The 17,771-nt window shown below is 41.6% G+C and overlaps 1 protein-coding gene across 1 annotated transcript; it reads left to right on the forward strand.

Annotated features, from left to right (window-relative positions):
• On the forward strand, nt 1-17,324 carry TICAM2 (TIR domain containing adaptor molecule 2). The gene is made up of 2 exons (XM_033423794.2): nt 1-7,706; nt 12,822-17,324. Exon 2 carries the CDS (start codon nt 12,877-12,879, stop codon nt 13,582-13,584), a length of 708 nt encoding a protein of 235 aa, XP_033279685.1. The 5' UTR covers nt 1-7,706; nt 12,822-12,876; the 3' UTR covers nt 13,585-17,324.
• The last annotated feature ends 447 nt before the right edge of the window (nt 17,325-17,771 follow it).

Raw genomic sequence — 17,771 nt, forward strand, 5'->3', positions numbered from 1 at the left:
CCCAGCGTCTAAGAGGGCTTAAAGGTTCTGTGGGAGCCTCCTCCAGGCACACTTGAGCCAGTGCAGAAAGTTTTGGTTTTGGTTTGCTGATTTGGGATCTTGTCCCAAAGCTAATTTGGCTAAAAATAATTTGGGCTGGCAGCTGTGAGCTCGTTTTCAGAATTTTGTTAGTTAGGACCTCTCCAGTTTTTCATGGCAGTAAACTTTGGTTTTAAAAGTCTTTAAAAATAATCTTAAATAGTGCGTTGGTTATAAATAGAGATAAGCAACTCCATTTTATATCTCACTGAAATCAGAAAGTAGATGGTCATATATAGAATAATGCCTTACATTCTCCTGAAACAAAGTAAATGTTACTCAGAGTTCCAGCTGTATGTTTGGATGTCTTGCACCTCATCTGTTGAATCATTGGCTCCCTGTGGTATTTTAAAATTTATTCGTTTAACAAATACCTGCTGATAAATAACTCGCCTTTAAATAATCCCCACTAGACCAAACGTCTCCTCCTAGGTCCCACCCATTTCTTTGCTCCCTTTTACTTAAAAAGACGAAAGAAAGAAAAGAAAGAGAATGAGAAAAAGCTCTTTGAAAGACTTGCCTCTAAGCCTTTATTTCTCCTCCTCCTGTTTCCTCCTCCACACTCTCATCTCAGGCTTTTTGTCTCCATCACCCCTATGTCACTTGTGAAATCCAGTGTCTGTGTACATTTCCACTTCCTGTGACACAGTTGTTCGCTCCCTCCTCCTTCATATTTTTTCTGCATTTGGCTTCCAGGTCACCACCACCTTCTGCATTTCCTTTCACCTCACTGGTCACTCTTTCTGTGTCTCCAGGCTTTTCCTTCTTTTCTCAACCACTGTTAGACTGCCACAGTGCTTGGTTCTTGGCCATATTCTCTTTTGAGCCATAACTTTCTCCCAAGGCAATTTCTATCCCAAGCCATATTTCATGACTATAAATAACATCTATAAGCTGATGACTTCCAAATTTTTCTTTCTAGTTTTACTTCTGTCCTGAGCTCTAGACGCATGTGTTTAGCTACTTGCTCAACGTCTCCACTAGGAAGTCTGATCAGCATTTAAATGTAGTATGTCCAAACAGAATTACTGATACACACCCACCCAGTCCTCTTCTGTTTGCCCCTCACTTACCTTCCTTATCACAGGAAATGTTACTGCCATTCAGTGAGGCTGAAACTCTAGGGATCATCATCGACTCCTCTTTTCAGCTCTGACCGCACATCCAAGCATCCAGCAAACTCTGTTGACTCTACCTTGAAAAGATAGCTCAATTTCGACCACGTATTATGTGCCCTCTCTAACACAAACCACAATTCTCTTTTACTGGCCGACTGTGAAGACTCTGATTTGGTCTTCCAGCTTCTACCCTTGCTTCTCTATAGTGTTTCTCCAAACAGCAGTGGTTTTTTAAAAATATCTAATCAGAACTTTCACGTCCCTTCAAAACCTGGTGGCTTCTTATCAGAATCATAAAAACCAAATTCTTACCATGGCTCAAAGCCCTGTGTCATCTCACCCCTGACTGATTCCCTGGTCTTATCTTCTGCTTCCCACCTGCCTCCCCCCGCCCCCCCCCCCCCCCCCCCGGCCCCGACCTCTCAGCTGGAGTGGCTCTGATCTTGCTCCTGTTCTCCTTGCCTGCAGCAGGCCTCTGCTAGGCCATCACAGGCTGTACACCTTCACTTTCCTCACTCCCCTGTTCACATACTGTCTCAGGGGTTACTGCCTTAGTCCTGGTAACATCTTCTTGTCACTGATCCTCTGGGTTGGTGGCTGTTAGATACTGAGCGCTGTCCTCTAATATTCCACGAAGCTTATGGCACCGTTAAATCCTTATTGGTTGCTAGGACTCTCTAATATTGAAAGTGCACAAGCAGCTTTCTCTTGAGTCTCACTTTGATAAAATGTGCAAGTTTGCCCTTACCGTCTGTGTTTTTATAAAATGTTGTTCCTGGTTTGGAGAAGGTTTGCCCTTTAAGGCTAGTTCTCATTCTTAAATATAGAAAATGAAAGGAAAATACTCTGTTTACTGGAAGGAATATGCAATATTTTTTTTCAGTTCCTTTGCTTTAGTGGGAAGCAGTAGTCTCTGATTCAGAGCGTTGTTGAGTGGTACCAGAAACAGGTAGTTTTAATGGGAAGAAGAAAAATGAAGGCACTTGTTCAGAAAATATTATACACGTCTTTAAGTTGTGTAGTGACTGAGCCAGTGTCAGAATAACAAGATTCATAGCAAGATTCAGTTCTCTTTTTAAAATATGTGGGAATGGAAATGAAAAACAATATTTTCATCTTCACGGAAAGCTGTTGGGGAATAAAAGACCGTTTAATTTACATAATGTTTGTCATTTTAATCCCAAGGAACTAGTTCTGTGATGTTACCAGTAGAATAGGTACTATTAGGCTGGCCAAAAAGTTTACAGAAAAACCTGAATGAACTTTTTGGCCAACCCAATACCTTCCTCTCTTTTAAAAGAACAGAAAAACATTTTTTTTTTCTCATTTCAGATTTGGGATTTCAGATGCTTGAATAAACATATACAATAGAAGATTAAATAAAATTTTAAAATAAAGGGATTTGGAATATGGAACAAAGAGTAGGAGGGTTAAAGGAAAGCCATGAGGAAAATCATGATCAAATCTCCTGCCCCAAGCTTCTGTATGTTGATTAGACAGCACTCATCGACCTGGACCTTCCTAGCAGCTGAGAAAAGAGACAGGCTCCACAGGTGGAAAAGACGGTGCCCAGGGGAAGACCAGTTTGTGTATTTTTGTTTTTCTACCTGATAGAAGCAATTTTTAAAAAATTAATTAAACATTTACTTGCTCAAGGACCTGTTTTAGGTACTGTGGAGATGAATATTCTGCCTTCCAGTATGTGTAATTAAGTAAGATATTGGAGGACCCCTGTTGGGTTTAGAGTTAGCAAATCCAGACTATTGGAAAATTTTCATGTAGATTTAAAAAAAAAACAAAAACAGGAGATCAAGCAGTTAAACCTGGAGGTGAGCTCAACCCATCCAAAATGTGCAGATATGACACATAAGGTATATACTATTTGAGGCATTAAGTGAATGTGACCTCTATTTAAAAACACAAAATCTAGAGAATAATGTATTTACTAAAAAATCTTCTTTATTCCAGATTACATTATCATCGTAGAAAAAAGGTGTATAGATATAGATACATGTACATTCACACATCTACCATACACAGCTAACCAATGTTAACTTTTTGGTATACTTCATTCCAATCTATTTTCTCTATAGTTTGTTTTTACAAAGTTTTGCAGTATATTTTATTTTATAGTCTTGTTTTTTCCACTTATTGTTATGGAAGCATTTTCTCATGTCGTTAAAATAATTCGTAACATTCGTAAACATTTTGATGATTTAATAGGGTTCAACCATATGAATAATATGACATAGTTTATGTTGCCATTCCCTACTTTTTGAACATTTTGATTGTGTACCTCCAATAGAATGTTGGCTAGCCTATGATACTATGTACAAGTTCTCTAATAAGAAAATATAGTCATGTAACTCATACTTCAGAATTGCAATAAAATGTTTCCATAGATCCTGTGACAGGAGAAAGCTGAGCAAGTTTGAGAAACAAAAAAAGACACACATGTAGGGAACTGGGGGAGCAGAGGGAAGAAAAGCACGAGATAAGCTTGGAGCTGAAGGAGCCCGATCATGCAGGGCATCCTTGCCATATTAAGAAATTTTGATTCTAAGAGCAGTAGGAACCCATGCAGGGGTGTAAATGGTAGTAATTTGATCAGTTGTATGTACTTAAAAAGATCGTTGTGGCTGCTGAGTGGAGAATGGATTAGACTGACCAAGAGTGGCTGTAGGAGACCGATTAGGAAGGAGCAGTGTAGTAGACTAGGGGAGAGATGTTGATCTAGAGTGAAAATGCAGTGGGGAGGGAAGCGGAACATTTTGAGATGTGTCTTACGGGTTGGCTTGCTGACAGCTTGGAAGTGAAAGTGTAGGAGTGGAAGGGGAAAGTGTCAGTGATGCCTGAGGTTTCTGGCTGTTGTAACTGGGCAGATGATGGCGCCATTTTCCATGGTGGAGAAGTCTGGGAAAATGAGGTGGAAGCTACCTCCCAGGCCAGCAAGGAAAACAAGTTAAAAGTGCTGTACGACACATATTATAAGAAATATGAGCAAGATATTATGGGCAGCCGGAGGAGGAGTACTTAACCTGGAGATCAAAGGAAAAGCATTCTGCCAAATATGACCCTTGAGCTGTATCTTGAATGTACCATATTTATATTCACACAGTTTTTAAAAATGTAACATAATTGCTCATTAAAAAATCCATACATTTGGATAGGCTGGTCCCTATTCTGATTGAGTCAATAATTTATATGCTAGGGATGATAAAGAGCTATCTGTTCAGCTATCTCTCAACTTGAAAAACTGTGTTAGGTCTCATATTTGGAATTGTCTAATTTCATTCATTCATTCAGAAGGTATTGTTGAATGCTGGCTATGTGCAAGACTCTGGAGATACAGTGACAAGCAAGACAGATTTGGTGTTAATTCTGATAGAGCTTACAGTCTAATGGGAAAGATGAGAAACTAAGCAGATACTCAAACATGTAATTAATTGTAGTGTGACTAGAGCCATGAAGGCAAGATATAAGGTTTTAGACTCCTACAGATCCCTAACATTTCTAATGCAAGCTTTGGTACCTAAAATGAAAAACACAGGCACTAGCTTAGTTAGACTGTAAGTGTCAATGGGTAATATTTGATAATTAATCCTTTCCTTTATACTGGGCCTTTGCTATCCTTATGGATTCTGTGCAAGTCCCAAAAGAAGAAAATAAATAAATGACAGCTGACTCTCAATAATGTTATTTCAATAAAGAACAGGTGGATTCAAATTCTACCCATCCTATTCCTGAAGATATTGATCACCCTAGTTGGGATTTTATTTTAATAAAATATTTCCAGTGTGAAGAGTCTGAAAGAAAAGTCTACACGTTCCTTGTCTGGCTGGCTCAGGTCTATTCTGTTGGGTCCTGACAATAAATACCACGGGCGATACAGGCCACGCGGCTCCTGTTGGAATTCTTCAACTCTGCCTCTGTAGCATGACATTTGCCATAGGCAATACAGAAATGAATAGGCATGGCTGTCTTCCAGTAAAACTTTGCTTATAAAAACAGGTGGCACACCATGTTTTGCTGCTGACCTGCTGTAGTTCTCTGGCCTGGATTTGGATGTTGTATCGATCATAGTTTTGTTGCAGAGAACAGAGTCTACTATAGCTAGTTTAAGCAGAAAAGTGTGCATTAGAGGATATTACAAAATGTACAGTATCACTGGGTAAGTTGAAGAGCTAGAGTCCAGGTTGAGTTTCTAGGAATACCTCAGACCACCACCTACCGTACGGGTGTAGTGGCGCTGGAGCTTTTTTAAAATTTATTTATTTTTGGTGCGTTGGGTCTTCGTTGCTGTGTGTGGGCTTTCTCTAGTTGCGGCAAGTGGGGGCTACTCTTTGTCACGGTGCACGGGCTTTTCATTGCGGTGGCTTCTCCTGTTGTGGAGCACGGGCTCTAGGCACACGGGCTTCAGTAATTGCGGCATGGGGACTCAGTAGTTGTGGTGCGTGGGCTCTAGAGTGCAGGCTCAGTGGTTGTGGCGCACAGGCTCAGTTGCTCCGTGGCATGTGGGATCTTCCCGGGACCAGGGCTTGAACCCGTGCCCCCTGCATTGGCAGGCGGATTCTTAACCACTGCGCCACCAGGGAAGTCCGGAGCTGGAGCTTTTGCCACAACCATGAAACCTCCCGCCAGATCAGCAAGCTGCCAGCTCTGAATCACACCAACTCTGCTAGAGCCTTAACCAGCAAAGTCACTGCCTCATGCTCTGCCTCCCTTCATATGTAACTCACACGAGTAAGTACATCTGATTGGCAGAACTTAAATTACATCCAGAACCCTAGCTTCAAGGAAGTCTAGGAAATAGAGCTTTTAGTACTTGTGGCACAGGAAGTACAGGGAGGTTCACTAAAAGGAAGTTGGAATAAGTTTTGCGTGAGCAAATCTGCAGGATCTGTTACAGAACGCCCCTTTGGCTACTTAATATCCATACCTTCCCTTCTTTCCATACCTAAACCTCCAGCAAGAAATGTGCTCTCTTACAATATAATGCAGCCATCCCTGATTTTAAAAAAAGCAAAGTGCACTCACCTTCTCCCAAGAAGCTAAAACCCAAAGTTCTGTAGGTCACCACATCTGCAGTATTCATCACAGACATTACCCCGGGACCTAGCACCCTCAGGAGTTAGGTGGCCTCTCTCCTCTCCCAGGGAAAGGGGGAGTAGGAGAGAGAGCTGCCCAGTGACCAAGAGGAGAACAGCTCAGCTCTAAGAAGCTGCCATCCATACTTTTCATCCTTTCTCTCTACTAGCCAGTTCCCTCCGTTTCCAAGCATTCCGAGTTTCTCCTCTCTTCATGGAATCCTCTCCCCACCCTATGTTCGTTTGTAGCTGTTGGCTTCTTTTCTTCTTAGCTAAGCTTTCCCCTCCCCCGCCCCCTCATCCTCTAGACTCTTGAGCATACTGGTGACTCCTACCATCCCCTGTAACTGCTCCGGTGAACCTCAAGGGGCTCAATGCCTTGGACGCCGACCGCTGCTCGAGGTACTCTCCTGCCTTGGCTTCTGGATTCTGTGCCTGATTTTCCTGCTGCTCGGGTGCCACTCCTCCCTCTCCTTTATGGGTCCCCCTCCTCCAGGTGCCCCTCAGGCATTGATTCTGTCTTCAGCTCTCTTCCTTCTCTTTTCTTTCTACTTGTTTTCAGTTACTCACAGATTTGAGCTAGTGTCAAGGTTTTATCTCCCATCAAGATGCTCTCCTCAGCCTCGGACCTACATGTGTAAGTACCTATTGGACAGCTCCTCTTCCAGGTCACAGGCACCCTAAGCTCCCTGTGTCCCAAACTGGATTAACTGGTCAGCTACATCCAACCCCCACACCCTGCTTGTCTCAGCAAACGACTCAGCGAACGTAACAAGGCATAGACTTGGGAAGCGTACTTGATCCTTCTTTCTGTGTCCCAACCCCTGGCACCTCCTACATATCTTCATCTCCACCATACCTTCCTTAGTTCAGGGCTCTGCTTTCTCATCTAGGTTACTGTGACAGCCTCTCAACTGATTGTTCTCCCCATCCAGGGCCTTACAGTCCTTAAGCGTAGTCTCCTTACTCTTGTCTAAAACAAGTCAGATCGTGTCACTCCCCTGCTTCATACCCACCAGGGGCTCTCTGTCTGCCAACACGATCAGGTTCAAAGTCCTGAACCAAGTAAACTAGGTTCCTTACTCACTCTAATCCTTTTTATCTCTCCATCCTTATCTCTCACCACTATCCTCTCCCCTCACACCCCTGCATATTTGGACTTCAGCCATCTAAACACCTGGTGCAAAATGATCCTAATACACTGTGCCCTCTGGTGCTTCAGTGGTTTTTTATTGCAAGTGCCGCTCCCACTGCCTGGAAACCGTCCGCCTCTCGGCCTTACTGATGCAGTGCTCCCCACTGCGTGTCCATCCTGAGTGCTCTGGTAGCACCTGTTATTTGAATGAAGCAGCAGTGCGATGAGTCCTAATCATCTGCTTATCCTGGGTCCACATCCCTAAAACCCAGCAGGTCTTGGTGCAGAGTAAGTTTTCAACAACCCTTATTAATAATGACAAAACCTATTTATTAATTGAATTAAGGGAAGAAACTATTAATTTTGTATGTATTTCCCACAAGATGGTGCTATTCAGATAGGAAAGACAACTGAAAAGTTCTCCAGGGCTAAAGGATCCAAGTACTAGATGCCTAAATGTTCGTTAAATGTGTGAAATTTCAGAGGCAGTGATTTAAACACATAAGCTTTTTCTGTGGTAAATGCATGGACAGGTTGAAAATGGTTTATGCATATGTATTTTATTATCAAATTATTACTGATCATTGTTTTACTTAACTGCTTTTTGGGAGCCTCTCTTCCCAAGTGGTCAAAATTTTTTTTTAAATGGAAACAGTAACTCTTAATTCTAGGGCAACAAACTTTTAAGGAGGGCTGTATTGGGGTTTTTCAGAGATACAGGACCAGTAGGTTTTATAGAGGGAGAGGGAGGGAGGGTGGGAGATTCATTTTAAGGAATTGGCTCATGTGACTGGCGGGGCTGGCAGGTCCCAAATCTGCAGGGCTAGAAACAGACAGGAGGTGACTGCAGTCTTGAGTCTGAAGGCTGTAAACTCAGGTGGAGTTTCTGTGTTGCCATCCCAAGGCAGAATTCCTTCTTCTTTGAGGAAGCTCAGTATTGCTTGGCCTTCACTTATTGAGTAAGTTCCACCCACACTATGGAGGGTAATCTTTACTCAAAGTCTACTGCTTTATTTATTTCAAAAAATAGAAATATAGTTGATTAATATTATATTAGTTTCAGGTATACAGCAGAGTGATTCATTATTTTTACAGTTAAAGTCTACTGCTTTAAGTGTCAGTCTCACCTAAAAAATACCTTCAGAGCGACATCTGGACTGGTGTTTGGCCAAACAACTAGACACCGTAGCCTAGCCCAGCGGACACATACAGTTGACTCTCACAAAGGTCTTGGTGAGGAAAGTAAACTTTGTATGAAAGAGAAATTCACACTGAAGTTTCAGTTTTTAGTTTGGGACAGGGGAGAGAGGGCTGATGGCTGTAACCACCCTGAGGAACCTCCTGGGAAATTTCTGCATGGAGAGGGGCTGTCCTGGGATAGGACCCAACGGGTGCTGCCCTCACTCTCCTCCAGCCACAGAAGTCTTCTGCTGGGAGCAAGAGTACACACAGACACTAATCAGCATTGGGTGGGGCTGAGGAAGAATAATAACCTTGTGGACATGGTAATCTCACCTCAGTAGCCTCCATCCTGTATCATTTATACTGCAAAATGAGATTGAGGTTTGGGGGAGTCCTAAGGAAGGGGTTTTGCTTCCTCTTTTACTGAGAACAATGAAACAGTCAAAGGGAACTTCTGCAGGTGTCCTCTGCCACACCGACTCACCCCCCTGTAGGCACACAGCTTAGTTCTGCCTTCTCTTATTGCTACTAAAGTGAAACCGTAAAGTTTTCTTTAGCTTCTTTTTTATGTATTTAATAACAATATTAACTGCTGACATTTATGGAGCACTCTTCTAAGCCATTTGATCTTTGTAAAAACCTTAAAGGTAGGTATTATAATTATCACCATTTTACACATGATGAAATCAAACGCAGAGATACACGTACAGTAATACAAAGTCTTGCAGTTTTTTTTATAGTAGGGCTGGGATTTACATTCAGGCAGTCTGATTCCAGAGCACGTAGTCTTAATGAGAATGGAATTTTTTATTTGTCTCTTGCATGCTCTGATTCTTCTTCTTTCTTATTTCCTGTAACATATGTGCGCACTTGCCCAGTGTGCATATATGCCGTGCTGTTCTTTTCATCTTACTCCTATTGAATGTGGGGGGATTCCTTTGGCACCTTTGTTTGCCTAGATATAGAGTGAATACATTCTGGACTCTTTCCTGCTTATCCTGGACCTGTTGATCTTCCCTTCAGAACTTCAGTTTAAGGGCTCCATTCTGATGGGTTGTATCTTTCCACATTTCTGTTGCCCTGAAGGGATGTGATTAGCTCAGTTGGGCTGTGGTCAATAGTATTTGGTAGTTTTGGTCTTAGATCTTTTCTGGGGCAAGGGATGGAGGTGGAGGTGTCATTCTGTCAAGTGAAAAGCAAAACCAAACCGGAAAAGGTTCAATCTTACAGAGAGCGATTTGGCCAAATCTATCACTATGACAAATGCATTTGTCCTTTGATACAGAAATCCTGTTTAGGGCAATTATTCTGCAGATGACCGTGCACATAAATGACCTTTGTACAAAGTTATTCATTGCCGCATTGTTCATGATAGTAGTAGACTGGAAACAAATCACATACTGAAGAACGGGACAGTTATGGTACATTCACATGCTACGAGATTATGTAAATAAGAGGAGGTTCTCCGTGTGCTGATATGGAAGGCTCTGAAGTTATATTACTAAGGGAAAAAGCCATCTACTGTCTATCTGTCTATCTACTTACCTACCTACTGCTGTTTGGCAGTGTATGTGTATATATACATTAATACTTTTTTTAAAAAAAGGAAAGAAAAAATATATGTATTCATGAGGAAATATTGGAAGGATATAGGAAAAACTAATAAAAGCGGTCACCAGTAAGAGGCCATGGGGGCAACAGGATGGATGGGAAAGACAAGGATGGGAGTGGGACTTTTCAATATAAATATTTTCAAAGTTTACCCTTCTAAAAAAGTAAATAAAAAAATGTACACACACACACACACACACACACACACACACACGTTTTTATTCCTGTGAACAGTGATCCTGTGTGCCTCTCCCTTGCAGCCACCTTCACTCTCCTCCCGCTTAGATGAGGGGAAGGAGCTGAAATCTCAGTGTTTTAACCCTGATGCTAACTGTCCCTGTTGGAGGAGGAGGACATTGAAGAGGCTTTGCAGGATTCTCTGTGCCAGCCTTCTCCCCTCCCCTATTTCTTTCTGCGTTCCCTGCCTTCCTTCTGTTCTCTTTGTTGATGGAGTTAATTAGCTCAGGGTGAGCACAGTCAGGTTCCCCACGCTTCCTTCTAGCCTTGAGAACCCCTGTGAAGAATCTGGACCACTTCCCCATCTCTGACTCATGTGGTGGTGGGAAAGGTAGATCTCCAGCGCAGAACTTCCCGCATCTTTTCCCCTTGGCTAACTCCTTACTCTCCTCTCCAAATTAGAAGGTTATGGTGAAGTTTTCAGACATTGTCACTAATTTTCTTCTCGCTGGTCTGCTTCGGGTGGGGGGTGGGGGTGGGCAGGAGTGCTTGGGAGTTGGAACAGCACATTGTAGATTTCTGGAGTATTTTGCTGTTTTTTGCTGACCAGTGTTTAAGAAAAATGAGACGTAAAATTGTAATTTTTATTCATAATGTAATTCTTTGGTTGTTTATTTTTATTTATCTCAAAAGATTCTGTGTTCTGACTCAACACACCATTTTACCTTAGAAGTTTTCAACACTTTTTAGTGAAAATCTTTTATATTACTTCACATGCACTCATCTGCAGCAACTAGTGATTAAGATAATGAAGTTAAGTTGGTTTAACAAACCTATCTCAACGAATAAGTGAAGATCATTTTAATTGATGCTTTAATAGATTTCTCTGGATAGTTTTTTTTTTTAAATTCAGGGGAACCTTCTTTCGCAATTCTGCATGGTAAAACTTTTTTCATGATACAATAAAAAAGTCAGCAGTTAATCCTAACCAGTGAAGAGAGTCTGAGTTCATTTAGGTTTATTAATTGGGATATCAATAGCATTGGAGGGTTGTCATGCCTTAGACTACCACTTGGTGGCTGGCACAGTATACTGTGGATCAGAACCTGAAGTACAGACAGAATAAATGACAGGCAATAGCCAGCAATTCCTTCACTATTCAGAGGCAGTAGCAAACCCTTTCACTCCATATATACATTAGAAAAAAATTCTGTGTTTTTCCTTGTTTTTTCTTCCCATAACAGTTTTTCACCATTTTTGCTGAATGGTTTCTTCTAAACCTGAAATATTTTGGTATATGTAGCTATGTTACTTAGGTCATAATGAATAAAATTCTGATTTCTTCTTGAACTCTGGTCTTTGCCAACGAACAATAAATAAAAATGCTTTAGAATATAGCCTATGGGCCCATAGTTTGAAAACATGGAATTTATAATTATCTATTCTAAATTTTCTGTCTTTTGATAAAAAAGAACCCCCCTTGAAACTGCCTGTTTGGGGGTTATATTAACAACACTGCCAACATTATCTGAAGATTTATTTAAATTAGATTTACATGGAGTACCTTTCTTTCACAGCTGATCTAATTCTTACACTCTGAATTTAGGATCTTTAAAATAAAAGAACAAGTATAGACTACAGTGATTATTTGTTAATTTCACTGGTGAAAATCACAAGGCTTTGTTTCCAGATTTCACTTCCAAACCAAGATGTTAATTTCTCCCTAGGTGAATAAATGTTTTCTTAAGTATTCCCAAGATTAGCTGGAAAATATATTCCTTACTTTTCACAATCCTTATTACAGTTTCTGCACGAGCCCCACTACAACATGGCCTGATCCTAGACAAACAAAAAGGCTCTGAACCCATGAATTCTGGGCAACAAGTCATTTGACATTTCAGATCTTCTCTTTGTTCTGAGTCAGTAGAGCTGCCTGCTAGCCACCTTTAGGATATTTGTATTCTGTTTTGTATTTGTGTTTGATACAAAAACAAATTTTGTGTTTAATGTTGGAATATTTGGTTTCTTTAGGTTTTCCTGTTTCTAGCTTACACAGTAATTTGGTTATGGAGAAGTTGGATTTAAACTCCATATGGGTAGAGTTGATATGGTACCTTTTCTCTAAAATACCAAAGTAATTTATTTTAATTTGGAGGTTTATAGTGTGGTTATAATACGATTTAAAATTTCCAAATGTCTCCTGTTATATTAAACTGGACCCTCTGTTTAACTTACCTTTGACTACCTGTGGTAGCCCTTGTGAAGCTCAAAAAAGACCAGTGATTTCATTTCCCAATGATCTGTTTGGCAATTCTTTCTTAGAGAACTTTATATTATAATCTTTTTGAGGTTTTCGGGGTGAATGAAATTTTCCATTTTTAATGTTTTGATTAAGTTTACGGTATTCTTCTGCTTTGTTATTTCTCCTTTTAGAATGAAATGAAATGCTGAGAAATAAAGCTTTCCTATTCTGATTTGGATCTTTATAATGGGTATCGGAAAGTCTAAAACGGATCCCTGCCCTCTTTCTCTCACTTGGGGTAAAAGCCACAGTGTGGACACGAGTCAAAGACAGCACAAGTCAGATTCCAAGAAATCTGAAGAAACGTCCCTGAGTGATGCTGCTGCTCATAGCAATACAGCAGAGATGCCAACAGGGGAGCAGGAGGGAGCCAAGGGAGTGGAGGAGATGCCAGAAGAGGAAGCAGAAGAAGAGGTGTTCCTCAAATTTGTGATACTGCATGCTGAAGAAGACACAGACGAAGCCCTCCGAGTCCAGAATCTTCTGGAAAATGACTTCGGCATCAAACCTGGAATAATCTTTGCTGAGATGCCATGTGGCAGGCAGCATTTACAGAATTTGGATGATGCTGTCAATGGGTCTGCCTGGACAATCTTATTATTGACCAAAAACTTTTTAAGAGATACCTGGTGTAAGTTCCAGTTCTATACGTCCCTCATGAACTCTGTTAACAGGCAGCACAAGTACAACTCCGTCATCCCCATGCGGCCTCTGAACAACCCCCTGCCCCGAGAAAGGACTCCCTTTGCTCTGCGAACCATCAACGCCCTGGAGGAAGAAAGTCGTGGCTTTCCTACACAAGTGGAAAGGATTTTTCAGGATTCTGTATATAGGATACAGCGGGCTATATGGAAAGAGACCAGAAATACGGTACAAAGGCAATTTATTGCTTGAGACGGAACACACAACACACAACAGGCTCTTGTTTTGTAAAACAAATGATTTATCTCCACTTGAGAAAGCAAATTTCTAGGAAGAGTTTAGATGAAAGAGAACCTTACTCTTACAGAAACTTATGGAGCCCAAGAAAGATAAATTTCTGCAGGACAGTCTATAGAATTGTGGTACTTTTCAATGTTTCCATAAACTTGAAATTGTCAGAGTTTCAAGAACTGTTTCCAAAAAAAAAAAAAGAACTGTTTCCTCTCAGTTTTCCTAGTTCATGATTACAACAAAGGATATTTTAAATTCATATTCCTCGTATTGAACTTGATCAAAACCTTATATGATAGACATTTAAAAAATACAATAACACTGACTTTGTTCTCAAAGGAACCGCAGAAAAAAATGGCCTCGAGAGATCCGAGCGCCCTCACTTTCGAGGCACCTCTCATGAATGTTGCAATAAAGTGTTCCCGGTGTTGTCACCCAGAAATAGGGATAGCCAGACTAGAACATTTAGAATGTTGAGTGCTGATAAATATGAAACCCAAAATAGATGTGAGAATGGTAGGGCTCTTTAAAAGAATCCAATCAGGGGCTGCCCTGGTGGCGCAGTGGTTGAGAGTCCGCCTGCCGGTGCAGGGGATGCGGGTTCGTGCCCCGGTCCAGGAGGATCCCACCTGCCGTGGAGCGGCTGGGCCCGTGAGCCATGGCCGCTGAGCCTGCGCGTCCGGAGCCTGTGCTCCGCAACAGTGAGAGGCCCGCGTACGGGGGGGCTGGGGGGGGGAGAAGAATCCAATCAAATGTGTTTCCTTTCTGTTGGAATTTGCATATTTGGAGGCAGTTCCCACCACTGATTAGTGGCCCATTTGATGGTATTGTGGTCAGGGACTTCGTGCCTGGTGTTGACATGACCCCTGGAGCTGGAAGCTCTCCATTGTTGGTCATTGTGTGTGACCAGGAGCTTCTGAAAGGTGTATGTATCCTAGGCCAGATGTTCTCCTTTAAAATCAATAACCTCTCCTATGGCAGCTGTTAAAAATTCCTCTCTCACACAATGTCCTATCAAGGAAATATTTCTCAGCTAGGTGATCACAGAGCCTGACACTGTGTGTGTGTGTGTGTGTGTGTGTGTGTGTGTGTGTTGTAGATCACTTTCAGACTTGGGATAGAAGTGGGCGATGCGTTTTCTGGCGTCCTCTTCTAGTGCCCCACACTCATAGCAAACCAGAGGCCCCAAGAGGACCGGGTCCTGTCTTTCACAGCCCTTCTGCGCCAGCTGAGATTGAGGGAGAACCACCAGGTACAGACCAGGGACAAGGCGGCGTGTGAATCAGGTCATGTTGTAATGAGAAAAGCACCAGATGGGAATCAGGAGACCTGGTTGTTCTAGTCCAGTCTCTTTCACTGAGGATGAATGGGACCGCGGGCAAGCTATTTACCCTCCTTTATCTGTGAAAAGAAAGGATTGGATTGATGAATCTGTAAAGGCCTTTGTCCTCTCCCAGAATGTGAATAACTAGGAACCAGAAAAGGGAACAAGCAAAAAAAAGGTAGAATTTTATAACGTGATTTTATAATAGTTGCAGGAGGCTTCATATATATGCTCACGATGAAAGGATATTGTATATGTTTACAGTGTAATTGATTTCTAATGCTTCCCATTACATTTTTATAGTCACAGAAAAATATTACAATACGTGCTTACTCAGTTATTTTTTTTTTTTTTGTGGTACGCGGGCCTCTCACTGTTGTGGCCTCTCCCGATGCGAAGCACAGGCTCCGGACGCGCAGGCTCAGCGGCCATGGCTCACGGGCCCAGGCGCTCCGCGGCATGTGGGATCTTTCCTGACCGGGGCATGAACCCGCGTCCCCTGCATCGACAGGCGGACTGTCAACCTCTGCGCCACCAGGGAAGCCCCTCAGATTTTTTTTTTTAATTTTTAAATTTTTTTCTAGGGACCCTTGAGCAAAAACATTCTGCCCTATTTTTCTTTCTCTTTATTCCCACTTCTCCATATCCCCTACTAACACTAGGGTCTGCTCACAGCTTTCTACAGTCTGCCTCTTCATAGTCATGAATCAACACGTTTCATAATCCTGCAAATAAGTCAAACCTCCCCCACTACTAGTACTTATCAAAGATAAGATTCTTCTCTTTGTGTGGTGACTCAAAGTTCCCTTCTATCATATTAGCATACTACTCACTTTTTCTTTCAGTTCTAATGATAAGCATTCTTTTTTTTTTTGCCACACTGCTTCCTGTATCTCCAATTTCATATACAAATAAAACATTAACCACCCACCCTGCCTGCCTGCCAAAGTTGGTACATTTAATGCTGGATGGTATTTTTTAAATAAGTGTTTTTTACCTTTGACTAAGCTTGATTATTTCCAAGTCCAGTGAAGACTGTGGAGAAGTGTTTTGAAAAGAGGCATCAATCTGTACTCCTCCACAGAGCACCAGGCACAATGTCTCACTTGATTTGAAGTTACATATATATATTTTTATGATGAATAAAGATGTTAAGTACTGAATAACTGTCTATGCTGAAATTAAACGTTGTAATAAGAGATTATCAAAATAGCTAAACTGAGGATGAGAAGAGGTAAAGGTGTGACGCTAGTCGTGTGAGTGTGTGTATACGCGTGTACACGTGTATAGATTCAGACTTAGAGGGAAATTCTGTAAAATTTTGCCACATGCTGGAGAGCATCCATTTTGGTTGTCTGTGGGTCTCATTGCCCACCCTGGAGCTTCACAGAAGAACCTGAGTTATGGGCTTCCCTGGTGGTGCAGTGGTTGAGAGTCCCTCTGCCGATGCAGGGGACACGGGTTCGTGCCCCGGTCCGGGAGGATCCCACATGCCGCGGAGCGCCTGGGCCCGTGAGCCATGGCCGCTGAGCCTGCGCGTCCGGAGCCTGTGCTCTACAACGGGAGAGGCCACAACAGTGAGAGGCCTGCGTACCGCAAAAAAAAACAAAAAACAAAAACCTGAGTTGTGCCTTGTGTGTCAGGATTCTTTCAGCTGTAAGAAACAGAAAAGCCGGTGCCATGTGACTTTTACACTATAAGGTAAACTTACTATCTCACCTAACATTAGGTCCCCTAAGGTATGGTGCCTCAAAGGTGTGATTAAAAACCCAGTTCTTATATACAGTGGAATATTGTGCCACCTTAAAGAGAAATAAAATTCTCATACATGCTATAACGTGGATGAACCTTGAAAACACAATGCTAAGTGAAAAAAGACAGGTACAAAATGGTACATACTGTATGGTTCCATTTATATGAGGTACCTAGAGTAGGCAAATTCGTAGAGAAAAAAAAAGAGAGGTGACCAGGGGCAGGGGAGAGGGAAGAATAGGGAGTCATGTTTCATGGGTACAAAGTTTCTGTTTGGGATGATGAAAAAGTTCTGGAAAAGGGTAGTGGTGATGTTTGTATGACATTGTGAATGTATTTAATGCCCCTGAATTGTATGGTTAAAATGTAAATTTTATGTATATTTTACCACAGTAATTTTTTAGAAACCCATATGGTCTTTCCACCTTTTTGTTCTGCCATCCTCAGTTTCCCAGCTGGGCTTTCCTTAAAGTTGTACTACGGCTGCACCAGTGTTAAGCACAGATATTGAAGCATCCAGCCTAATAAGACAGTGGGAGTGGTTCACCCAAGTGAGGAAAACTATTTCTTCACTGCATTGTTGAAAATTGCTTATGGTGATAATAAAAAGCCATCTGACTTCTAATTGGTTTTATTATTATTTTTAAATTCTCTCCACCTGCATCCAGGCGGACTTCTCCCATCACCTCCCCCTCCCTCACACTGTTGAGTCAGATGCCCTGGTGTTTTTTCTTTGATGTTCACCGTGTATCTTTATTTCAGTTCTATGGTATTTGAGTATTTTACATTTTCATCTTTACAGATATCTTTAAAAAATGTTTTAAATTTTATATTGAAGTATAGTTGATTTACAATGTGTTAGTTTCAGGTGTACAGCAAAGTGATTGTTATATATATACATATATCCATTATTTTTCAGATTCTTTTCCTATATTGGTTACTACAGAATATTGAGTAGAGTTCCCTGTGCTATACCGTAGGTCCTTGTTGGTTATTTTATATATAGTAGTGTGTATATGTTAATCCCAACCTCCTAATTTGTCCCTCCCCCCATTCCCCTTTCCTGTTTGAA

This window comes from Orcinus orca, chromosome 3 (assembly GCF_937001465.1).
Source record: "Orcinus orca chromosome 3, mOrcOrc1.1, whole genome shotgun sequence".
NCBI lineage: Eukaryota > Metazoa > Chordata > Mammalia > Artiodactyla > Delphinidae > Orcinus > Orcinus orca.